Here is a 22,409-nt window from a genome sequence, read left to right on the forward strand (position 1 = left end):
GTTTAAAGGGAAATTCTTCAGAGGGCTTTTTCTCTGGACCAGTCCCAAGGATTTGTCTTGCCATAATTGTAAAAATCTAGATACAAGATTGGAAATTTTCTCAGGAGAAATGACTGTGCGGCCATCAATATAGACAATGCACAATTCCGTTCATGCTTGTTATGCTTGTAAATAGTGAGCCAAGTACTAGAACTAACAAAGTTAAAGAGTATTACCATTTTCATGACAGCGCCGAGGGCTCTTAGGAATATCAAAGCACCAAGCTCTTCAGCCTTACTAAAAAAAATCATATAAATAGACCACCTTTTGGTCCGTTCTTTTTCTTCTCCACTCATCAAAGTAAAAGTAATATTTTAAGTCAGCCTAACAAAAGCATCTATTGACTTGTATCGATTAGGTAAACCATGGAACACAACAGACTCTTCTACATCAGACAAATCGGTGACGACGGCAAGAAATACGTTGGCGTTACTAGTAACAGTAGCCAGATCAACTCTCATCTTACTGTGGAACCAAAGAAGGCCAATGACTACGATGGCAAGCAAGTCTGGTATTTTGATGATAATAACCAGCTCGTGAATGTCTTCACTGGTCACCTCATTGGTTATGATAACTCTGACCCTGGATTACCCGGTGTCCCTGTCTTGATGCAAAAGCCAAATGAACGCAGCCCTGAGTTCCAATGGGCATACGATACGAACACCAAGAGAATTTATAACAAGGTCAAGGGACAAGATGCAGAATGGTGGCCCCACTATCAGAATGATCGTGCTTACATTGTAGTCAAGAAAGGAGCTCACCAGGATCCTAACTGGGACAAGTTTGAAATCATCTACAAGAACAAATAATTTGGCTATGATTAGCCCTATCCTTTCTCTTTTCTTATAAGCAAAATAAAATCTTTACAGATTTGTTCACATATCTTGTTTGTATTTTGTATCCTGATGCCGTGATATGAGATTGTATAAATATTACGTTGGGATTCTACAAGTATAAACCTGCTTATAATCAACCCATTCAAATCCGATAGAATATCTCTTAATGTACCAACGCTGTTAGTTGCTTAGAGTTTCTAAAAAAAAAAAAAAAAGAAGTCATATATTGACGAACAGCAGATGAATGCTTGACAGTAAGAAAAATCATCACCTCACGCCTGGTTACATCAATAAAAGTAAAGGAGACTGAAACGCTTTTGAGTCAAAGGGGAAAAAGAAAAAGAGAAAGGAATGATAAAAGTGGAGTAAGAATGACAGTGTAAATCAACCAAGTGAATTTTGTCTAAAGTTAGTAGGCAATAAACCAGTCAAGTTAAATTACAAAAAGTATCATTTTATTTTACAATAATGTTATTTGAGTATCTTTATTTATAAATCAGCAACCTTGACGACTTGCTTACCAAAGTTATTTCCCTTTAATACATCAACTAGAGCTTCAGGGGTCTTTTCAATGCCTTCAGCAATAGTTTCACGGTATTTGATTTGACCGCTCTTGATCCATTCAGTGACATCCTTTCTGAACTGACCTTCCATCTCAGGAGAGTTACTTACAATGAAACCAACGATTTCCAAACTCTTGGCGACGACTTGGATGAGATTGTGAATAGGCTCGGGATTTTCGCGGTTGTACTGGGAGATCATACCACAACAGACGATTCTGGCAAATGTATTGGCGTGATCAATGACGGCTTCAAGCATCTTGCCACCGACGTTTTCAAAATAGATATCGATACCATTAGGGCATGTTTCCTTCAATGCTTCACGGATATCCTTTGTTTTGTAGTTGAATGCAGCATCAAAGCCAAGTTCTTTCAAATAAGCAACCTTCTCGTCGGAACCAGCGGAGCCTACGACATATAAGCCAAGAATCTTGCCGATTTGTCCAACTAATTGGCCAACAGCACCTGAGGCTGCAGAAACGTAGAGAGTTTCACCTTTCTTTGGCTTACCAAACTTGATGAGGCTATTATACGTTAATTACATCATTTTGACGCAGCATGGATACTTACCCAACATAAGCGGTCATACCGGGCATGCCAAGAACACCAATGAAGTTTGTAAGAGGAATGTCAGAGTCTTTAGCCTCATTTCTGATTTCCAGATAAGAGGTAAACTGTTCTGGGATCAAGGCGTATTCTACAAAGGGAGTCATACCATAGATGAGATCACCCACTTTGAATTTTTCATTGTTTGACTTGACAACTTGAGACATGGCATGTCCATTCATAGGTTGACCCAAAGGGAAGGCAGGAGAATAAGACTTTTTGTGTGCTTCACGCATACGTCCACGCATGTATGGATCTACAGATAAACACAAAACCTTGAGGAGGACGCTTCCTTGAGGAATATCAGCATTAAGGTCGATCTCTGATTTCTCAACCTTCATGTGTACACCAGGCTCGGGATAACCGGTTGGAACTTGAGCGAAAATGATTTTAGTGTTTGAGACCATGATGAAGAATAATTTATCAATACAAACAGTGTAAACAATGCAAAACGCGATCTTTTATTTATTTTAAAAACATAAACTCCGCGTGGATTATTAATTGAAGAAGGTTCATTAGACTATGAATCCACAATGCAACAAAAAAGTAGAGCTAAATGTATTTCTTATAACGTAAGACAATATACAAAAAAGGAAACATTCATCAGTCCGTTCATAAAAAGAGATTCAGCCAATTGTTTCAGACAACAAAGTAAGCGAAGGATAATATATTTAGCCTTCCTGTTAACAGAAGTCTCCAACTTAAAGACTACACAGCACTCTCCCTTTTCATCTAAGCAGCTTGAATAGTACCATTTACAGCCAAAAGTGCATATGTTAGTCATCATTTACACAATCTGCTTGGATCACAATATTAGTTGACAGTATTCAGAATTGATTATCGTGATCCTGGAGAGATGAAAGGCGTTAAAAATAAAAAACATGTACATATCACTTGCTTTCTTTTCTTCTTTAAGTTAATACCAATTTTGGGAAGCTGGCCCTGAGAAAATAGTGCCGCGTTTTCTATAGCTTACTTTGGGCCACTTTGTATACTTTCCTGCCCGCGTGCTAAACTTTTGATCACAAAGATTTTTTTAGCTTCTATCTCTTTCCTTCTTTAATCGATCTGGTCTAAGCGAAACATTATTTGATTGTTAAATACTAATGTGCCCAATTGAACCATTAAACAAGAAGTTATGTTTAAACCATTTATGCAAAAACACTGTGATATAAAGCTTTGGCGTCTTTATCCCTGCAACAAGAAAGAAGAAGTAATCTGAGGGTATAAATTGGTTATTGTGATAGCACACACAAGGATTTTAGCTTTAATAAGCTTGAAGGCCCTGAATCAACCCATCGAGCTGTAAGCTTGAGGCCATTTACAGGCGATCCTTTTTTATTAAGCACGCTTGAATGAACAGACTACAGTAAATATATCAATGATGCAGAACATTCTAGAGAAAAGCTTCCACAGACAAGTGCCTTAGTATATTTCACTTCTAAGAACTGTCAGAGAGCATATCCCATACCATCAATATCTGTTTGCAATTATCCTAAAGCTGTCAGTAATAGGCATCTAATTATGTACTGTGTGTGCTATAAGCGCATTGAGCATAACGCGGAGGAAATTATTCAAAAAAAAAAGACTACTTTAGTGTATGAATTAATGCAACACTGTCCCCTTTCACTTTTAATTAGACATCAGCAAACGAATATACATGGTTTATGGCAACAATTAATAGCGAATGACTATTTAATTCACATACACACAGCTTTGGATTTGGGGAATTTTTTTAAAGTTGTCTAATCAAACAAGAATGCAAGCAAGCTTTCTTTAAATCATTCACATTCTTTGAGCAATTTTTTTCTTTTCTCTACATCAATAACTTGTCTAAAGATGATTTATAGAGTCAGTATAATACTTGCGATTGCTTTACTCTCTTGCTTCTTATAAATTAGAATTATTATTTAGACCCTTTCTCCATTTTGTAACATGTTCATATCTATAATAATAGATGCTTTTCGCGTTAACCAAAACTCAAGTAATAGAAGCCATATTAAATCAAGATGGCGTGTCATGTACAAAGACTGTCTAGAATATTAAGCTACCTTAAGCGATCTATTTCTCTTCAAAGATTGATAGGAGATGTACACGCTAGATGTTATTATTCAAACGATAACGCGCTTATTCTTTTATTTTAACATTATACAAGTTATTTAACCGAAAATCCATTTAATCTTGTTTTCAGAAGAAGGAAAATTACGGGGACCGACAGTTTCATCAACCTGCACACTTTGAGGTATATGAATGAGGGTTTCATAAGTACATTAAATTCAGTGGCAATGTCCTAAGGTGACGTTTCAACAATCACCAAATCTTTTATTTCACTTATGCTTACAGCGTGTTCATTGACATCAACTTTAACGAATAGGGTGTCTATGAATTGTTCAGCAACCTTGTCTATGGCAGGATCTTGTAGTTTACAAGCTTGATCTAAAGGGTTAGTGAAGTAAACGACTACTTTGTTCTTGTCTACGATTAATCCTTCGAATTGATCCAAGCTAGCAGATTCTCTAAGATTGCCCATATTTCGCATTTTATTTTTGTGCAAAGAAAAATCAGATAATTGTTTGACTTGCCCAATTTATACTTGTTGGATCTAACATGGTACAGATTTTTCTGGTTGCGCTTTTATTTTTCTTTATGCAGTTTCGCCAGATTTAATTTCTGGGAAGAGCATTCAAAAAGGAAAATTATATGCTGATAACTCAAACGTGAACTCATTAAGATAAAGTGACTCAAACATCTGTTCATTGCACACAACCTTTAGTTGTGTTTGAATACGAGACAAAAGAAAGTAAGGCGCGCCACATAATTAGATAGATTACAGATCTTGTTGATTTAACCAAGTCTACTATTTAAGATATTAAAGCATTATGAAGGCTCCTTTGCCTCACAAATAAATAGAGCGACCATTAAAGATAAATGAAAGTCGCTTGTAAGGGAGAGTTAGAAATATAAATTTAGAGCTAGCAAAGATGAATGTTTTTGTCTGTACGGGAACTCTTCATTCCAATAACGTTCGGTTTCCAACTCAGGAAGCTGGGCTTATTAGAACCTATCCTCAGATCCAGAAGCCCAAGCAGTGGATGTGTTTAATCAGATATAGCACAAGAAGGCAAAGCCAAACAAGCATTGTCATTCATCCCACTGTCATCAACGCAGTATTCGTGGAGAATTCTCCTGAGGACGTGTCGCCTCAAGGCAGCGATAAAAGCAAGGTTCAACCATCAGTAGCCACTAGCCGTATGGATGCAATCTTTCAAAAAAGAATTATAAAAAATTTAGCCATTTACGATGTATGCTTTTTGAGTCAATCGACAAGAAAAAGAACAAAAAAGACATACAATCATGGCTGATAGCTTGGATTGAATGATATAATAAACATCGACTAGATGCTCAAGCTTATGGCCTTGAAACAGTCTATGGTTTCCAAACGACCGTCACTCTGTACATTCGATGCGAAATATGACAATGTGCAACAAAAGAATTGAAGAAACGCGGCCAGTTTATGCATAGAAGAAGCACAAGATGTCCATACATATAAAGCTTGAACCTAGCTTAACTATCTACTTATTGCCAACAAGTTGAAAAGTGAACCCAAGTGTCAAAGACATCAATAGAGAATGATTGATAATATGTATTTAAAGAAATAAGATGAGGGCTTAGTAGGAAATGGCGTGAGTAATGCCTATTTTGCGCGTAAACAGGCTAATAGAGGGCATTAAAGTTAGACACATTTGCTGTAGTTGGCTGAAAGCATATGGTTCAATCAAGTAATATTTTTACTAGATTCATAATTGGTTTATAGAAGTGCCACATGATCAAAAAAGTGCCACCCGTACATGTCTAATAGATTGTACCAGGCTTTATTTTTGATAGTGCTTCCAACATGGACAGAGTAAATAGAACATGTAGACTTCAGATGTTGTTATTTTTAAAAGATAACGCGCTTATTCTTTTATTTTAGTATTATACAAGTTATTTTTACAAAACTTCGGCGATCTTCTTTTCATAGCTAGTAATAGGGGCGGCGCCGACCATTTCATCAGCCTTGTTACCATCCTTGAAGAACATGACTGTAGGCATGGCACGAATACCATATTCAGAAGCAATATCCTAAAGTGATACGTTAATAATCATCGAGCTTTTTGTTCTACTTAATACTTACGGCGCGTTCATCGACATCAACAACAAGGAAGAGGATTTCTGTGTATTGTTCAGCAAGCTTGTGGATGACAGGCTTAACCAATCTACAAGGACCACACCAAGAGGCAGTGAAGTCAACAATGACTTTGCTGTTTTTGCTGAGTAATTCCTTGAATTCATTAAGGTTAGCAGGTTCTTTAAGCTCGACCATTTTTTGTATTTTATTTTTGTGTAAAAAAAAAGAATTAAAAAAAAGTTTTGTGGTATTTATTTTATTGATGGGTTATTATTAATACATCGTTTGATTGGTCATAAGAAAGCTTACTAATTCAAGCCCAGGTTGATTGCGCATTTAGCAGAGATTAAAACGTGACTCTTGAATTGACTTAGATTGAAGTGCGCTTTATTTGAACATTGAGTCAAAAATAGAACATGAGTACATAGTAGGCATTGGGGATGTATCTCTTATTATAGAGAACATAGATCTTCTTTATGGTGGCATACCTTGTCTATATACAAGACAAAAATAGCCGGTAACAATAAAAATAAAATGATGGAAAAGTGAAATAAATGTTTACCTTGGCCGAAATATTTCAGGGCCTGTTACCTGTCATATGAAGAAAGATGCTGCGGATGATGACGCTTGCCATATGATCGCAATTCCATCGAGTATTACATGTTTGGCAGTTGAGTGCTGATTGGATTTTGAGTTCATAGGCATCTGGCTGGTTGGTAGTTGTTCGAATTTGGCAGCGAGGACAAATTTGACTTGTTAGATATTCATCTATCATCATCACATACTTCGGGTCATGTAAATCGTGTCTTTGGAGCGTTGACTTTGGTTGCTTGAAGTCATGAAGGAAAGCGGTCCTAAACAGCTTTCTGGGAGCGGACACATTACCACGAAGGACCCCGAAACGAACAGCACCAAATGCCAACACCACTGGTCTTGTCCTTTCATCTTGGCTGTTACTCGGCAACAGTGGCTTATACTTCTCAGAATTACGTTGATGGATTTCAAAGGAATCTCCTGATCCGTACTTGTGGCTACCAGAGAATAAATGTTTGAACATTTCATTGAGTGCCTTTTGCTTCTTTCTGTAGTTTCGAAAGTGCAGCTTGGTGGATTCGGTCATTAACGTGTTCGATATAAATCATTATAATAACTCGAGTATAATCTTACAGTAGAGCATACATTCTACTTTGCATTTCCCTATCGCATCTGATAAGAATAATGTTTAATGTGCTAATAACCATAGTGGCTACTAGTATAGCATTGATAAATAATCACATTGAAAACGTTAAATCATGCTGACAACGTTTAATCTCCGGGCTCTCGATTACGGAATGCCTATCGAGAGCACGAATAACATTCTGTAATAAAGCCTATACACTGGCAATTCAAGTGAATATCGCAGGAAGTTTAAAGCGGTGGCCGTGGAGTCCTTCGAAAATGGGATTCCGATATTGCGAATATTCCGTATTGCTGTATTCCGTAATTGAGAGTCCACTGTAAAACTCTCACTGGAAGGTAGAAGTCTTGCGGATTCTATGTCTTTGCCTCTGTTTACCCTCAGAAGCCACAAAGACCTCATGCACACCATGATCAGCACCTCATACAATTGCTATGTTCAGATCAACTTCTCTAGTAACATTGGTGGGAGTCAAAAGCTCTACAGCAGCATCAGCAGGTCAACCACATATAAGCTCTAGGACAACACCAACAAAGTAAAGGGCACCAGTAAAACCTTTCCTGTCATTATTCTCTTCAAGCTGATTGAGGTCTTGGAAGTCAATTCTCTCCATGTTGAAGAATCTCCAGCATAAATCGCCCATGCTATTGTCGGGCCCTGCTGCTTGCATAATTTGGATGTCCCTGATCATTTTGCTTAAGCCTTGTAAGTTGACTGTTATGATTCGCATCTGGAGGCTGTAGTTCGGAAGCAGGTTAAGAAGACAGGAACCACAAGGATTGGTATACTTGAAGGTTGAAGTTGGGTTTTTGTTAGCTGCACTACAAAATTCATTATCCTTATAGACGCGCCATACTCAATTCCCATTGGCTCGTGATAAATTCATGCTGTAATAATTTTCTTATAAAATGACACTATTTTATTGATGAGCTCTCAGCAAAATAAAGAGATTATTACAAATTCATCGGCATATATTTTTCTTATACTTCAGTGTTGTACATAGTGCTGTGTGGGCATAGTTTGTCTAGTGCTGTTTGCTGTGCAAATAGCAAAACCTTGAATTGACAATTGGCCATGAAAACCCTTGTGTGGATCACAAACGCGTCAAATTGTAACTTTTTCTTCCTGGAGCAGATCATTTGCTCTGTTTGCTTGAAATGAATCACGTTCTCTGATACATATGTAGGTTGTATTTTGAAACGTACGTTAATTTTTCTAACACGATACTCTAGAATTTGTTGAAGCCTCCCATGTAGCCTTCTGAAATCGACCAGTGGTTGAACTTCACGATGATCCAACCTCTTATCTGGGTAACATGTTCCTGCACACTTTACTCACAAGTTATTCGCACACTGATAGAAAAATGATAATTTCCGACAACAAATATTAATAAAAGTGAGCCCATCAGAAACAAAAGAATGGAATATAAATAGAACTGCTTAGTAAGTCAGTTATTAACATTGATATTAATTACTTACATTATAAAGAAGAGGATTTATAAGAGAAAAAAAGAGAGGAAAGAAGAGTGAGTAAACTTGTAAAAGAGTTTGTTAATATCTTACCCGAAGTGCATTAAATAGGGCTTGTGACAACCAGCCCGGAGAAAGATGAGAAAGAAGAAGCAAGCCAGAGAAAAGAGAAGAGAGCAAAAAAGAGAGCGGGTGGGACCAAGGCTTAGTAAGAACCAAACTACCTTCATCTAGCACCGGTACTATCTTCGATTTTATGATCTATAATACTACGCGTCAGGTTTTTGTAAGAGTAAAGAATAGAGCATACCTTAGGGCTAGCTGGGGAATGGCTAGTATTATAGTCTTTCAGAAAGTAAAGTCGTATTTTTGCAGTTTTTATAATACAATTTATACCAAAAAGCGACAAGTCAGCGCGACATCTCTTTCTGGAAATCGTGTACTTTGGTCCAAAGAAGAAAAGAAAAAGAAGTCAAGGTCAGACTATTTAAACGAAGTCTCTAACAACACTTCATTTTGTTATAAAGCGTTGACCACATTTATTTTATGCATCTCTCAGAAAGACAGAATTCATTGTCTTTTAAATATAAAGAAAGGATTGATAATCAATTAAAGTGTTAATTGCTATTGATCTTGTAATGTGTGTGAATAATTTCTGAAAAAAAAAAATGCATAGAAATATATTGCTCCACTTGTCCGTAAAGATTGTATAATCCCTCCAAGTCTAATAACTGTTCGAATTGGTGTAACGCGCCTTGACGAAACGATCGTAATGATTGTGCACTACGATAGCCCCATAAGACGATGCTCTTATTGTTTCGTGTGTGGTATGGATGATGTAGTGACTGTGCCCATCGTTTACTTCTTTCAGCTACTGATTGCACGTATAATGCTCTGCTTTCATTATTTAAGGATATACGTAGCCATGCTTGGATGACTATTTTGTTTATTTTCTATATTACATAATAAAAGTAAATAATAAAAAGAACAATATGATTGTAACGAATATCTTTATAAGCAGCCATCTGTTTGAACTGATGCTTGTATAGTATTTTAATAGTTCTCTTTGTGCTCCCATCACATTCATTTCGATATCATCTGTATTCTGATCAATTCTATTTTCATATAGAAAATAAATATCAACGTATGTCAACTCTTTTATTCTTACCTCTGTACTGTTTCTCTCTGTTCTGCTACCATCGTGGCCAGCTGCTGAAATATACTTCCCAGTTCTGCTATAGTACTCTCAATACTCTCAATTGCCGATGATCTATGATCAATATATCTATCCTGTTCAAGCACTCGAAGTTGTTCCTGCTGTTGTTGTTGACTGATCATAGGTATTCCAAGTGATAAAGTTGACTCCTCTTGTTCTTCTACAACTGGAGGTGGCGTACCTCGTTTACGCGATTTTAGTAGTGGTGAATTGGCTACAAAACAGGCATGGTCAGCTTAGGTTATTTTTTTTTTTTTCAAACATTACCAAAAGTAGAAGATGTATGTTCAGATACTTGTTCCGCTGTTGAAAATAAGAATTGATCCCTTTTATCTTTGGACATCTTCATATTCTATTGTACAAAATAAGCTTATTTTCTTTCATTTTGTATATCCTTTACCTCTGTTCTTATCTCTAAAACGTCTTTAAAACTCATGGAAGTATTTGCCAATTTACTTTGTAAAGCGACAACCACGTTTGAACTATGCTCAGCCGCTTGTTTTGAAGACTGTTTTTGGTGTTTGGTGTAATCTTGAAGCATAGCGATTTGCTTGTTTAATTTCGCAATATCTTGTTTGATAATAAACGTTAATTCCTACATTAAAAGAATATTCAATAAAGAGTTCACAAGTGAATAATATTATTTACATTGATTTCAACGGGCTTGTCATCAAATAATGTCTTTCTTTTAGCCACTGTTATTTTAGACATGTTAGTTCTTTTCTTTCTTTATTGTCATTCTTTTTATTACATTTTGTTAATTTCTCTAGTTTTCCTGCTGTATTGGTAATCTGTTTACTGATTTCAGCTGCCATCATTGAAAATTCAGAGCGAGGTTGAGTTTTCTTTGGCTGTTTTGGTTCAGGAGAAGACAGTAGAGCCTTTCTTTCTAAGGCATTTGTTGTTGTTGTGTTTCTTAATCTTTTTCTTTCACATAAAGAATGAAATTCGTTTGTTCTATCTTTAAATGTTGTCATTGCTATTGTAGTCATTATAATAAAGAAGAAGAGATTGAAATATAATTTGCATCCAATAGGAACACCCCAAATATCGATTATTTCCAATGAATTTACAGTTTACCCTTTTGGTATACTGTTATGTCTCTCTGATATCATATATTCAGACTTTTTTCATATAGCAATTATTCATGATCGAATGCAATGAATATTCATCCACTTGATATATAGACGGTTACTATAAGGTTTAGGAAGAATGAGTTGAGGCACCTTTTTATAGTCTTTTAGCAACTATTTTATGACCTTTACCTGCATCTTTGCAAGTAAATCAGGCATAAATTAGCACAAGATCAAATAGGATTTGAAACAAGGTTGCCCTCAAGTTAAAAAGCCTGCTACAGAAAAATTAGCATCAAGTATAGCAAATGCTGTAATTAAGCATTTGAAGGAAACTGCGCAAGTCAACCAATCTGCATTCAATACATAATATTTAATAAACATATGAAAGGCAGTTTACATATGACTGCATTAAAGAAGGGGGACCTATCTGCAAACATGATCTAAAGTAAGTGGTTTAACTGAGAAAGCGTATTTATTTTAAGAGAATAGACTGAACGTTCTATTGTTACAAGTTATCTGATAAAGAAAAAGATGATCAATCAATCCATTCTCTTTTACCCCACATTCATGTAAATAATGGAGTTTTAAATTTGGAAATGGCATTATGCGAAATTCATGTGATTCCTTGACATTTTTTTTTACACACACAAAGTCATTTCAACCCCTTTTTAGGTTCCCTTGCCGACTTTTGTCTCTCTCTTTTCTTTACTACACTATGAGCACTGATTTTCATCCAACCTTTAGTCTACAGAATACCCTTCCTCGTTTACCAGTTCCTTCATTAGAAGAAACATGTGCTCTCTATTTGAAAACAATCGTTCCCTTACAAACAAAGGAAGAACATGAAAAGACAAGACAGATCGTACAAGATTTCCTCAAGAGTGAATTGTCAAAATCACTTCAACAACGACTCATTGATCTTGATCGAGCTTCTCCTAATAATTGGCTGGAAGATAACTTTTGGTTAAGAAAAGGTAAAAGCATATATACATAGATATCATTACTCATCTATCTGTGTGTAGCCTATTTGGAATGGAGAGAACCCTTAATGGTCAATAGTAATTGGTATATCTTGGGTCAAGATGATGCTCATCATCCTCCTGAATTGTTAGCTAATAATGGTGTTCAACCTCTGGGACGATTTTCTCAATTCCAAGTGAGAAGAGCAGCTCATATGATTCGACGCGGTTTAGAGTATAAGGAAATGATTGATCAAGAGAAAATTCCTGCTGAAGTGGTAGGTAAAGGAAAGCAACCTTTGTGTATGTGGCAGTACAGCCGTATCTTTTCTGTGACTCGTGTGCCTCTCTATCACTGCGACACGCTCGTCCAAGCCGACCCTAAGCATGTTAGACATATCACTGTTATTTTACGCGACCAAGTATATGTCTTGAATGTTTACAAGGAGATCCAGAAGGATACTTGGGTTTTGTTAACAACAGATGAAATTGAATGGTAAGTCTCTTTTGTTTAGAAACCATATTGGCTTACACAGATAAACCTAGTGCCCTCCTCGCATTAATATCTCATGTCGAAAGCAATCCTAAGCCTGCAGCTGCTGTTCCCTTACTTACCTCTTGGCACCGTGACAACTGGACGGTAGCGCGTAATCATCTGTTGACACTTGCAGGCAATCGCGAAAGGCTGACTAAGATCGAGACCAGTCTTTTCACCGTGTCTCTCGACGACCATGCCAATGGATCCGACAATCCTTCATGGACAAAGACACTCTTTTGTGGACACCAAGGATTGGGTAACGGACATAACCGCTGGTACGACAAATCGATAAATCTTGTTGTCGAGAGCAACGGTAAATGCGGATTTATGGGTGAGCATTCCCCCGTGGACGCTCTTATTGTCAGTTGGATTTTCGATCACATGCTCAAGGAACCTTGTACAGGCCGTGTCACGGCAGATTGGGTGGACAAGCTACAAAAGCCAACAACAACAGATATTGTATTCGAACATCTTGATTTTGCCACAGACCATCTCATTAGCAAGTACCTGCGTGAGGCACAGACGGGTGCAGATGCAACAGCAGCCCTTAGTGACTCGAGTGTGCTTGTATTTAAGGAGTATGGCACAAATTGGGTCAAGAAGGTTGGACGTGTGCCTCCTGATGCATTCTATCAGATGGTTCTTCAATTAGCCTATTATCGCTTGCACGGCAAAGTGACGGCTACATACGAAACAGCGGCAACACGCAAATACCTCAGAGGACGTACCGAGACGATCCGTACCTGCAGTGTGGACAGTAAAACTTTTGTGGAAGGATTCGAAAATACAAAACTAAGCGTACAAGAAAAGTATAAGCTGCTCGTCAAGGCAACATCAAGTCATCGCACTTATACGCAGATTGCCAGTGACGGTCATGGTTGTGATCGACATTTGCTTGCCCTTCGACTGTTAAATGCAGACCATCAAGTGCGTAATCAAAAGGGAGAATTGGTCCAAGCAGAGATGCATCCTATCTTTAAAGATCCTATCTTTGCTGAATCCCAGACCTGGCGTCTGAGTACCAGTGGTCTTCACGCAGGTATTCGTTTAATGGGCACTGGCTTTGGTGCTGTTTATCGAGATGGATATGGTATCAACTATATGGCGGCACCTACTCTTGTCAAGTTTGGTATCGAGTCTAAACGTGTACCTGAGACAGTAAGCACAGAAGAGTTTATAAAGACACTTTATAAGGTGTTGTTAGATATCAAAGATCTTTGTGAACAAGTAAATAGCAGCAAAGAGAACTCCAAGTTATAATACATTATAATTTATTATTACTGTTATTATGATTATGACTATTATTACTATGATTACTACTTGCAGATTATATTACATGAACATGCCTAGTTTACTTGTAATTGACTCATCTTCTTTCTCAATTCTTTCTGTTCCTTTTTCTTTTTCTTTTTAATGATGGATAATAGATCATCCTCTTCATCGGAGTCATCAGTGGATGACGACGAACCATATGGCTGTTCAGATTGCTGAGAATGAGATAATGAGGGCGGAGGCGTGATGATGGGCGTTAATACATGTGTCGGTACTTCTTCTACAAACCTTGGCATTGAATATCTATTATTAATACTATTATTATACATACTGTAGCTGTTGTTGATGATGTTGTTGTTATTGTCATTATGGATGTTATGATGATACGTGCTATAGTTGATGCTGTTGTTATTAGAAATAAGAGAGTGCTGTGAAAGAGAAGCAGGAGAAGACAAGGTTGTGATGGCTGTCCTGTTTTCCCACGAGTTCCATGAAGAGATTGAATTATAGGATTTAACTGAATTTGATCTTTCAACGTCACTGATAACAGAATTTCTTATGCCTTCAGTTGTCCTTAGTGATTCAATATCAAGACTACTAAGATCATCATTTTCTTCTTCTTCTTCATCATCGATAGGTATTGAGGCGCGTGGCCAAGTACCAATGACAATGGGTAAATCAATTGAGCAGTTGACTTTATCAGTGTATGAGATGGATAATTTTATCTTGTAATGAAATCTTAGTAATTTATCCTTGTATCGTATGGAAGGTGGTGTTGATGTTGGTACGAGTACTTGGCAGTTCAATAGTTGTTGTAATGCGAAATCAATATTGATATCATAGTCTGTTGATTTAAGTACTGTTTCCTTTGTGACAGAGTGTCTATAACAATGTGTGAGCTATAGGGAAGATATATACAATGTCCAAGTTTTACCTTATCGTCCTAATTTCTAGTGTCCTTATCAATTCTACTTTAATGCACTTTTTACGTTGAAATGATGTAAAATGATGAATATTAACTTGAAGTGGAATAATGTCACCTATAAAGTATAAACAAACTAGTTCGTATTTGTACTAAAAGGATTTACCTCTTGTGAAACCAATACGAGGGATAAATGCCTTCACGATCGATCTTTTATCCTTGGCAATGATGACGTGTTGAATCTTTTCATAAGGGACGGTGAATTGTGATTGTTGAATGTCGATATGCTCCAAAATGCTAATGTGATACTCTGTCTTGGGGCAAAGTGACTCTGGTATCATGGGTCTATGTAACAGAGCAGAGATCGTATACCGAATATAGCACTTTTTACCAAACTATTTAAATTACATCAATTTTTTGTATCATTAAGCATCAATTGATGACAACTTTACTTGCATTGAACTTGGTAGATTCAAATTATTTGGTATTTGGAACTCGAATGGAAATGTATGCTCAGATGCATCGAGTGTGGTTATTTTTTGTTTGCTTGTATGAATTGACTTGATATCCTCAAATAAGGGTATAATCTCTTTTTCTTTCAAGTGTAAACATACTTTTCCGTTAAATTTTAGTTGAATCCAATTCACTTTGGTTGGACTATTTGGGTGAACAACAACATTTCCTTCATGTGTCAATTCAATGAATCTCTTTCTTTTTTCTTTATTTATTCACTTGTTCATTACCTTTGATCGTCTCTCCAGGAAAATAAAACTTTTCTTCTAATAATTGAATGTGTATCGTCTTGTTATTCGAGTTCTTTTTAAGCATTTCTTGGAAAATAAATATAAAAAGGAAAAAAAAAAAGGAAAGAAAGACGGAAACAGGCAAAAGAGTTGTTTATGTCTCCAAATGTTCGTGTGACTACCTTAAATATCCCACACACTTCTCTCCCTTTCTTCTTTTTCTTTTTTTTTTTTTTTTTCTTTACTTTTTTTTATTTATTATCAACCATGGCTTTACCTTTCTTATACAAGACAAGTGTCAAGAAGAAGAAGGAATCCTTAGATTCTACACTGGAATTATTATATAAAAAGGAACAAGATAATATACTAGAGCCAGAGGAAATGGATGAGAACTTCTTTTATAAGCATATCACAACTCATTTCCATTCTTTATTCTGTGAATCATCGATCATTTGTGTGCCTCATTCAAAATCAATACGCGGTTTAGTATTAACTAAGGATATCATAGGTATAGCATCCATTGATAAAGAAGGTATTCTCTGACACATTCAATAGAGGCTCACTGCTTCCAACCTTCTCCTTACTTTTGTGGACAATTTATTGCGACCAAACAAAAACAAAAGATCATTGCACTTGATTTCCCAGTGATTACCACCATTTTAGGTAATTATTCCATAAACTTACATATATGTAGTTGTTTATTTGCAATATATAGGATTCAAAGAACAGAGGACAGTGCACGTCATGGCTGAAGAGACTGTCTATTTGAAGAATAAAAAGATCAGAGTGTTTTGTATTGATCGATTACTAGAAGGTGAAGCACCCGTAAGTAAAGATGCCACTCTTTACATTCATCTTACTCTTGACTCTCTTTAGAAATACTATCATAAATCAGCCATTACTATTCCTCCTGTCCGAAACGCAAAAACGTAAGGCACGAGTACACACGATTTGTTTACATACTAATCTAAAACACATGTATCTTTATGTATCCATATAGGGATCTCGAATTCTTGAATATGTTTCCAGAGAACATGGAAGCACTCTATGAGTTGCAATCTGCCGTACAAGAGTTTATTGACTCTTATGTTTACATCAAAGGCTACAACAAGAATACAGTAGAAAGGATACAACACATGTATATGAAGACATACAGGGTAAAGTATACTTTAGGATGTACTAGATCTAATATTATCCTAGACTATCCTTCAAAAGAACAAGCTACTTCAAGATTCATGTCGCACTCCATCTGAGCATGACCAGTTCTTGGAACTGGTTGAAAAGTAAGGTTTAACCTTTTTTTCTTCTTTATACTCACAGAATCATGCAGCGTAGTGATGAGCTTCTTGCATAAAAAAATTTGGGTTCAGACACTACAGCCTTTACTGCAATCACAAGACAGCTATCTTGATTCCGTCTGCTTTGCATATTCTCACGTTGTCCTGTCTCAATATTCGCTTCGTTATCCGTTATCAGAAATGCACGTCTCTTGCTTTCAAAATGCCATCCATGAGTTTCAAAAGATCGATACTCAGGCAGCCACGCCACTTGAAAAGCTTGCAGTCTTGAAATCAACCTTGGACTTGATCTCAGCTGCGGTTCATGATTATGTGACGCATTTTGGGCACAGTACGAGTGGTAAGATTATGATATATTGATTTGATTCCCATATTCTGATGTTTTTCTAGATACTTCGGTCACTTCGGATGAAATGATTCCTTTACTTGCTTTTGTTATCGTACAGAGTCATGTGCCTCGGATGGCAAGTCTGATCTACTACATGCAGCACTATAGACTTGCCAGAATGATTGAAGGTTCTGTCTACAGGTAAAATCACTTGTGCAAAGCATAAAAAGAGAGAAACAAACCTTCTTGAAACGTAGCTTCGTCTTGGCTACACTTAAATCAGCTTGTGAATTTCTAAAAGATGATCCACTTTCCCTATACGATATCGCTACTGCCACTCAACGAACACGGTCGACTTCATTTCACCACAAGCCAAAGAGCGCACCCCTCTTACAATCATCATCATATTATCATCACCGAAAGACTCAGAGTGCTGATTTTGACATCGATTTGAGCAATAACAACAGAAACAGCAGACAACATATTCTCCGCCCCCACATCGTTTTACCACATCGTTCAACCAGTCATGAACATCATCGAAAGAGTTTGGAAATACCTAATGATTGGCTAATATACAATTCTCCTTCTTCATCTAGCACAACCTACAGCAGTAGCCATAGCAACAACAGTAACACAAGCCCAAAACCTCATCTTGGACTTTCCAGACCGATGATCTCTACCACATTTCCTTCCATATCCAATTCTACTCCCTTATACCAAACTTCTAAACTGGGTCGGTCACTAAGTGCATCTCCTGTCATCAAAAGACAGCAACCACCTGAAATAATCCATGTTCCCGATCGAATCTCGGTTGATCCAGCCAAGCGACCTGCTTCCATCTGCATTGATACACGTTCAATACATAGTATTGAAAAAGGTGAGGATGAAGAATTGATGGGTGATTTCTTGAAAGGTCTAAGCAAGTTGGATGGTAATGTTGTGGGTGAAAGAACTGGATCGATCAAAGTATTCAACCGTATACCATCTTTATAATCTATTCCCTCCCTCGTATTTTTTTAATATTGAAAAAAAAAAGGGCTTTTTATTATTAAAGCAACAAAAAAGTAAATCTAATAAAATTAATATTTGAAAGACAATGAATTATGCCTTTTTGAGAGATACACAAGATAAATGTGGCCAACGCATAAATATCACGTAACTGAAAAAGTTGTTAGAAACTTAACTTTTTCTTTTCTTTTCTTTTCTTCTTTGGACCAAAAAGTAAGACCAGCTATTCCCCAGCTAGCCCTAAGGTATGTTTTATTCTTTACTCTTACAGAAAACTGACGCGTAATATTATAGATCATAAAATCGAAAATAGTACCGGTGCTAGATGAAGATAGTTTGGTTCTTACCAAGCTTTGGTCCCACACGCTCATCGAACTCCTTCTGCTCTTTTGGCCGCTCTCTTGCTTCTCTTTTTTTCTCTTATAAACTCTCTTCTTTATAATGTAAGTATTTAATATCCTTAATAACTGATGTACTAATCATTTCTTTTATATCCTATTCTTTTGTTTCTGATGGACTCTCTTTTGTCATTATTTGTTGTCCTATTTATTCTTTGTCGTTTGAAATAAATATTTTTTTTATCAGTGTGCAAATAAGTTCTGTATAGTGTATAGAGTCATATTTTGTTTTATTACAACTAATTCACCTCATTATTTCTTCTTGGAGACACCGACAGTACGTCCACGACGACCAGTAGTCTTGGTGTGTTGACCACGAACACGAACACCCCAGAAGTGACGAAGACCACGGTGAGCACGAATCTTCTTTAAGCGTTCAAGATCTTCACGGTACTTGGTGTCAAGAACGTTAGAGATGACTTGAGTGGACTTGCCGTCAACAATATCCTTTTGTCTATTCAAGAACCAAGTGGGGATCTTGTATTGAGTGGGGTTTTGGAGAACAGTGACGATACGTTCCAATTCTTCACTAGAAAGTTCACCAGCTCTCTTGGTAAGATCAACATCGGCCTTCTTACAGGCAATGTTGGCGAAACGACGACCAACACCCTTGATGGAAGTCAAGGCAATTTGAATCTTGACACGACCGTCAACGTTGGTGTTGAGAAGACGAAGAATGTGTTGGAAGTGGTTCTTCTCGGGAACGACGAGGGACTATAAATAGAGTGGACTAAATGTCAGCAATCAGCTTAATTACACGTCTTTCTCTTTTTCCCTTTCCCTCTCTCTTTCTCTCTGTCTGTCTTTTTATAATTTTCAATGTCTCAATGTGTACATGATGTGTGTGTGCAACATTATTTCCATCCATTTAATCATTTATCCATCCATCCATCCATCCATTAATGAAATATCCATATTGTATATAAAGTTGAAATAATACATTGAGAGAGACAGAGAAGAAGAAGAAGAGAAAGGATAGGGATGCATTACCATCTTGGTTTACGCAGAAAGGGAGAACCATAGCTTGCTCGCCCCTTTCTTCGCTAACACCATGTCTCTCTGAGTGTAAAGATCTACAGCAAGTCACACTCTACAAATCATCACTTTATGCAGAATAGTTTCCTTTTAAAGAAAATAGAAAAGTGCTTCACTTTTATTTTTATTGATGTTATGCAGCATGTCTACAAGATTATCAGCAGTTTATCATTTTTAAAACAAACAGCTGATGAGACCCAAAAAAGAAGGAATTTTCCCCTCAATTGATAATGATCTCATAAGTTACTAACTTGTTTGATAGAGAGAGAGAATAGTAACAAAGTAGATGGTTTCAAATTATTTTGCTGGGCGTCACACACAGTTTATTATTATTGAAAGTTAGAGTCACTTTTTATGTTACTCCGTCACTTCATTTCATAATGTTGGTCATCTTGGCATCATGAATGTAAAGTGAATTGCTGTAAATGTATAAGCTGTTGCCTAGTAACGAATTAAAATAAAATATTGTCTGACGGGTGACAGCCAATATAAAATGTCAGGCCATTTTTTGACATGATTATATAAACCGACTTTATTTTTTTATTTCTTTTGTTATTTATTTTTATTGCATGTCTACAGTGCAAGAGTTGTTGCCTTATATTCTTACATTCATTATTATTTCAGCAACCTGTTCACTGTTAAATAATAGAAAAAGTAAAAGAGAATAACAAGTAAATGATATGTTTTGATAACCTCAAGAATTATTAGAAAATGCAATTCTAGATCCAAAAATATTTAAAAGCTTCAAATTAATTGAAAAAACATCTATTTCACACAACACATCCAAGTAGTAAAAAAGTGCATAAAGATATGAGCAAGACTTATTCTTTTTTATTTGTAGATATCGGTTTCAATTACCTCGTCCAGATGATGTTCTTGGATTACCCATTGGCCAGCATATATCCATTATGGCTGAAATCAATGGAAAACAGATATCTAGGAGCTATACACCCACAACACCAGAAGAAGGAAGAGGATATTTTGATCTTGTGATTAAAGTAAATGTGACATAAGCTCATTGTAAACAATCCAATTTATCCTTTTGTTTATTCTTCAGTCCTATCCTACAGGCAATATTTCCAAATTGATGGGCGAACTCAAAGTAGGTGACTCAGTAGGCATCAGAGGTCCTAAAGGTAATTTCGCATACACTCGGAATATGGTAAGAGCTATAGGCATGATTGCGGGTGGTACAGGTATCACTCCAATGCTTCAGGTACTGTTGAGATTATGTATTATATCTGTGTACTCATGTTTGTGTAGATCATTCGTCGTATTTGTAATGATCCATTAGATAAGACCAAGATTGACTTGATCTTTGCTAATGTAACCATGGATGATATCCTCTTGAAAGATGAATTAGACGAAATATCAGCTAAAGCACCTGATAATTTTAAGGTTCACTATGTATTAGAAAAGCCACCTCCTGGCTGGACTGGTGAAGTGGGTCTTGTTACAAAAGATATCATCAAGGCTTACTGTCCTCCTCCAGCAAGAGATATTAAACTGTTATTGTGTGGACCAATGCCCATGATTAAACTATTGACTGCTGCAACGACAGAATTAGGTTATCAACGGCCAAGGGCTGTGTCAAAAATGGAAGATCAAGTGTACAAGTTTTAATATTCCCTTTTATTTATAAATAAATGATACATACGAATTTCTTATCAGATTGACTTTGCAGCCAGAAAAAAAAAAAAAAGATTATTTAATAAATCATATCTGATTTGAATCGAGTAACTAGATAGACCTTTTGGTAAACGTCATCTATCATCGTATCCATCTCTGTCCAATGTGGCCATACTCCTACACACGTCTCCTTTTCTACAAACTCTTCTTTACTCACTGCTGTGGTCACATAGGCAAATGAGAATGCCATCAATAGCCGCTCATCCTCTTCACTAGGTATATAGGATGGCAATGACTTGGGCTGTGAGAAATCTTCAATAATATCATCCTCGCTGTCGTCCCGTGTCTGTGAACCCACCGGTGTTCGATCGCCAAGAACCATTTCTATTTCCGTTCTCTTCACGGGCACACACCAGGCAAAGACAAGCCCACGCTCTAGCCAAGGGTCTATTAGACGAAACAAGGTTGATTCTGGTGATCGACTACACACTTCCACAATGGACCCATATTTTGCCATCATCGCATTCACGCCTCTCTCCCACTCATCAAATTCATCTTTTTCATGAACAATGGTAGCCAGTGCTCTCTCCGCCATACCGCCCTTTTTGAATTCAATCGTCTTCTTTCCTTCTCTTTTCACCCGTCGTCTCAAAAATTCAGGTGGTTTTGGCATCGGCACTGTGGGCTGCTGGTTGGGTATATTTGTAAAATGAGGTTCAAATCCTTTAGTCGAAGGTTCGATGAATTCGTAAATAGGTGAATGAAGCAGATCGTCAAGATCCTCTGTATCGATTATTTCATCTTGTCCTTCTTGTTCTTCATAGTCATCGTCATCATCCATCGATTTGATTTCTCGTAATAAAGCAGCGTCATCTCTTGTCTTTTGTCTCTTTTGGCTAGACAGTGTCTCCTGAGTTGAAAAGGAACTGATGGGATCTAAAGCAAGTAGATTTGTTTGAGATGATTCTTGTTCATCTGAATCACTTTCAATGTCTTCATCAATGTCTCTAAATGAATTTGTAATGGCTATTCCCTGTGCTTTTACGTTTAATTTGGCTCTTTGTGTAAGCTAGTTGAAGTCATTATTCTATGTCATTAACCATATATACCTTGCTTGCCTTTCTTTTCATTA

The 22,409-nt window shown here is 36.8% G+C and overlaps 12 protein-coding genes across 12 annotated transcripts; 4 read left to right on the plus strand and 8 right to left on the minus strand.

Annotated features, from left to right (window-relative positions):
• Nucleotides 1-404: 404 nt before the first annotated feature.
• Nucleotides 405-848, plus strand: RHIMIDRAFT_247818 (uncharacterized protein; the record flags this gene model as incomplete). The annotated part of the gene is made up of 1 exon (XM_023610453.1): nt 405-848. One exon carries the CDS (start codon nt 405-407, stop codon nt 846-848), a length of 444 nt encoding a protein of 147 aa, XP_023462119.1.
• A 51-nt stretch (nt 849-899) lies between these two features.
• RHIMIDRAFT_219749 (NAD(P)-binding protein) lies at nt 900-2,531 on the minus strand. The gene is made up of 2 exons (XM_023607392.1): nt 2,006-2,531; nt 900-1,959 (listed from the first exon to the last, which is right to left on the minus strand). Exons 1-2 carry the CDS (start codon nt 2,446-2,448, stop codon nt 1,365-1,367), a joined length of 1,038 nt encoding a protein of 345 aa, XP_023462120.1. The 5' UTR covers nt 2,449-2,531; the 3' UTR covers nt 900-1,364.
• A 1,669-nt stretch (nt 2,532-4,200) lies between these two features.
• RHIMIDRAFT_241686 (uncharacterized protein) lies at nt 4,201-4,580 on the minus strand (the record flags this gene model as incomplete). The annotated part of the gene is made up of 3 exons (XM_023609630.1): nt 4,201-4,269; nt 4,311-4,331; nt 4,383-4,580. 3 exons carry the CDS (start codon nt 4,578-4,580, stop codon nt 4,201-4,203), a joined length of 288 nt encoding a protein of 95 aa, XP_023462121.1.
• A 1,451-nt stretch (nt 4,581-6,031) lies between these two features.
• Nucleotides 6,032-6,404, minus strand: RHIMIDRAFT_207989 (thioredoxin; the record flags this gene model as incomplete). Its single annotated transcript, XM_023607022.1, has 2 exons — nt 6,032-6,163; nt 6,216-6,404. The coding sequence occupies 2 exons, from the start codon at nt 6,402-6,404 to the stop codon at nt 6,032-6,034; spliced, it is 321 nt and encodes a 106-aa protein (XP_023462122.1).
• Nucleotides 6,405-6,786: 382 nt separating this feature from the next.
• On the minus strand, nt 6,787-7,329 carry RHIMIDRAFT_241689 (uncharacterized protein; the record flags this gene model as incomplete). The annotated part of the gene is made up of 1 exon (XM_023609631.1): nt 6,787-7,329. The coding sequence occupies one exon, from the start codon at nt 7,327-7,329 to the stop codon at nt 6,787-6,789; it is 543 nt and encodes a 180-aa protein (XP_023462123.1).
• A 2,275-nt stretch (nt 7,330-9,604) lies between these two features.
• Nucleotides 9,605-11,080, minus strand: RHIMIDRAFT_269247 (syntaxin 5). Its single transcript, XM_023612120.1, has 6 exons — nt 10,823-11,080; nt 10,720-10,766; nt 10,472-10,666; nt 10,339-10,423; nt 10,024-10,285; nt 9,605-9,970 (listed from the first exon to the last, which is right to left on the minus strand). Exons 1-6 carry the CDS (start codon nt 11,061-11,063, stop codon nt 9,814-9,816), a joined length of 987 nt encoding a protein of 328 aa, XP_023462124.1. The 5' UTR covers nt 11,064-11,080; the 3' UTR covers nt 9,605-9,813.
• A 747-nt stretch (nt 11,081-11,827) lies between these two features.
• RHIMIDRAFT_75872 (acyltransferase ChoActase/COT/CPT) lies at nt 11,828-13,947 on the plus strand. Its single transcript, XM_023615650.1, has 3 exons — nt 11,828-12,121; nt 12,170-12,602; nt 12,653-13,947. Exons 1-3 carry the CDS (start codon nt 11,863-11,865, stop codon nt 13,902-13,904), a joined length of 1,944 nt encoding a protein of 647 aa, XP_023462125.1. The 5' UTR covers nt 11,828-11,862; the 3' UTR covers nt 13,905-13,947.
• A 43-nt stretch (nt 13,948-13,990) lies between these two features.
• On the minus strand, nt 13,991-15,666 carry RHIMIDRAFT_241692 (uncharacterized protein; the record flags this gene model as incomplete). The annotated part of the gene is made up of 5 exons (XM_023609632.1): nt 13,991-14,798; nt 14,851-14,956; nt 15,005-15,233; nt 15,291-15,520; nt 15,582-15,666. 5 exons carry the CDS (start codon nt 15,664-15,666, stop codon nt 13,991-13,993), a joined length of 1,458 nt encoding a protein of 485 aa, XP_023462126.1.
• Nucleotides 15,667-15,829: 163 nt separating this feature from the next.
• Nucleotides 15,830-18,303, plus strand: RHIMIDRAFT_269262 (uncharacterized protein). Its single transcript, XM_023612121.1, has 9 exons — nt 15,830-16,089; nt 16,137-16,244; nt 16,297-16,406; nt 16,458-16,510; nt 16,582-16,738; nt 16,782-16,864; nt 16,912-17,219; nt 17,270-17,408; nt 17,465-18,303. The coding sequence occupies exons 1-9, from the start codon at nt 15,849-15,851 to the stop codon at nt 18,198-18,200; spliced, it is 1,935 nt and encodes a 644-aa protein (XP_023462127.1). The 5' UTR covers nt 15,830-15,848; the 3' UTR covers nt 18,201-18,303.
• Nucleotides 18,304-18,509: 206 nt separating this feature from the next.
• RHIMIDRAFT_75922 (40S ribosomal protein-like protein S18) lies at nt 18,510-19,667 on the minus strand. Its single transcript, XM_023615651.1, has 2 exons — nt 19,604-19,667; nt 18,510-19,327 (listed from the first exon to the last, which is right to left on the minus strand). The coding sequence occupies exons 1-2, from the start codon at nt 19,604-19,606 to the stop codon at nt 18,866-18,868; spliced, it is 465 nt and encodes a 154-aa protein (XP_023462128.1). The 5' UTR covers nt 19,607-19,667; the 3' UTR covers nt 18,510-18,865.
• Nucleotides 19,668-20,364: 697 nt separating this feature from the next.
• RHIMIDRAFT_208029 (NADH cytochrome b5 reductase) lies at nt 20,365-21,271 on the plus strand (the record flags this gene model as incomplete). The annotated part of the gene is made up of 4 exons (XM_023607028.1): nt 20,365-20,435; nt 20,490-20,646; nt 20,706-20,864; nt 20,912-21,271. Coding segments are annotated over 4 exons (747 nt in total), but the record flags the coding sequence as incomplete, so codon positions are not given.
• Nucleotides 21,272-21,356: 85 nt separating this feature from the next.
• RHIMIDRAFT_241696 (uncharacterized protein) lies at nt 21,357-22,346 on the minus strand (the record flags this gene model as incomplete). Its single annotated transcript, XM_023609633.1, has 1 exon — nt 21,357-22,346. A coding segment is annotated over one exon (990 nt), but the record flags the coding sequence as incomplete, so codon positions are not given.
• Nucleotides 22,347-22,409: the final 63 nt, after the last annotated feature.

This window comes from Rhizopus microsporus (assembly GCF_002708625.1).
Source record: "Rhizopus microsporus ATCC 52813 unplaced genomic scaffold scaffold_24, whole genome shotgun sequence".
NCBI lineage: Eukaryota > Fungi > Mucoromycota > Mucoromycetes > Mucorales > Rhizopodaceae > Rhizopus > Rhizopus microsporus.

Bases quoted from the DNA above. Each gene is read 5' to 3' on its own strand.
- RHIMIDRAFT_219749 (XM_023607392.1), bottom strand. From the start codon at position 2,448: ATGGTCTCAAACACTAAAATCATTTTCGCTCAAGTTCCAACCGGTTAT. The intron at 1,960-2,005 runs GTAAGTATCCAT...AACGTATAATAG, and splicing joins GGTATGACCGCTTATGTTGG to CCTCATCAAGTTTGGTAAGC.
- RHIMIDRAFT_269247 (XM_023612120.1), bottom strand. From the start codon at position 11,063: ATGACTACAATAGCAATGACAACATTTAAAGATAGAACAAACGAATTT. The intron at 10,767-10,822 runs GTAATAAAAAGA...CTAAAATAACAG, and splicing joins ACTAGAGAAATTAACAAAAT to TGGCTAAAAGAAAGACATTA. The intron at 10,667-10,719 runs GTAAATAATATT...CTTTTAATGTAG, and splicing joins ACAAGCCCGTTGAAATCAAT to GAATTAACGTTTATTATCAA.
- RHIMIDRAFT_75872 (XM_023615650.1), top strand. From the start codon at position 11,863: ATGAGCACTGATTTTCATCCAACCTTTAGTCTACAGAATACCCTTCCT. The intron at 12,122-12,169 runs GTAAAAGCATAT...ATCTGTGTGTAG, and splicing joins TAACTTTTGGTTAAGAAAAG to CCTATTTGGAATGGAGAGAA. The intron at 12,603-12,652 runs GTAAGTCTCTTT...AGATAAACCTAG, and splicing joins ACAACAGATGAAATTGAATG to TGCCCTCCTCGCATTAATAT.
- RHIMIDRAFT_269262 (XM_023612121.1), top strand. From the start codon at position 15,849: ATGGCTTTACCTTTCTTATACAAGACAAGTGTCAAGAAGAAGAAGGAA. The intron at 16,407-16,457 runs GTAAGTAAAGAT...GACTCTCTTTAG, and splicing joins TACTAGAAGGTGAAGCACCC to AAATACTATCATAAATCAGC. The intron at 16,739-16,781 runs GTAAAGTATACT...ATATTATCCTAG, and splicing joins TGTATATGAAGACATACAGG to ACTATCCTTCAAAAGAACAA.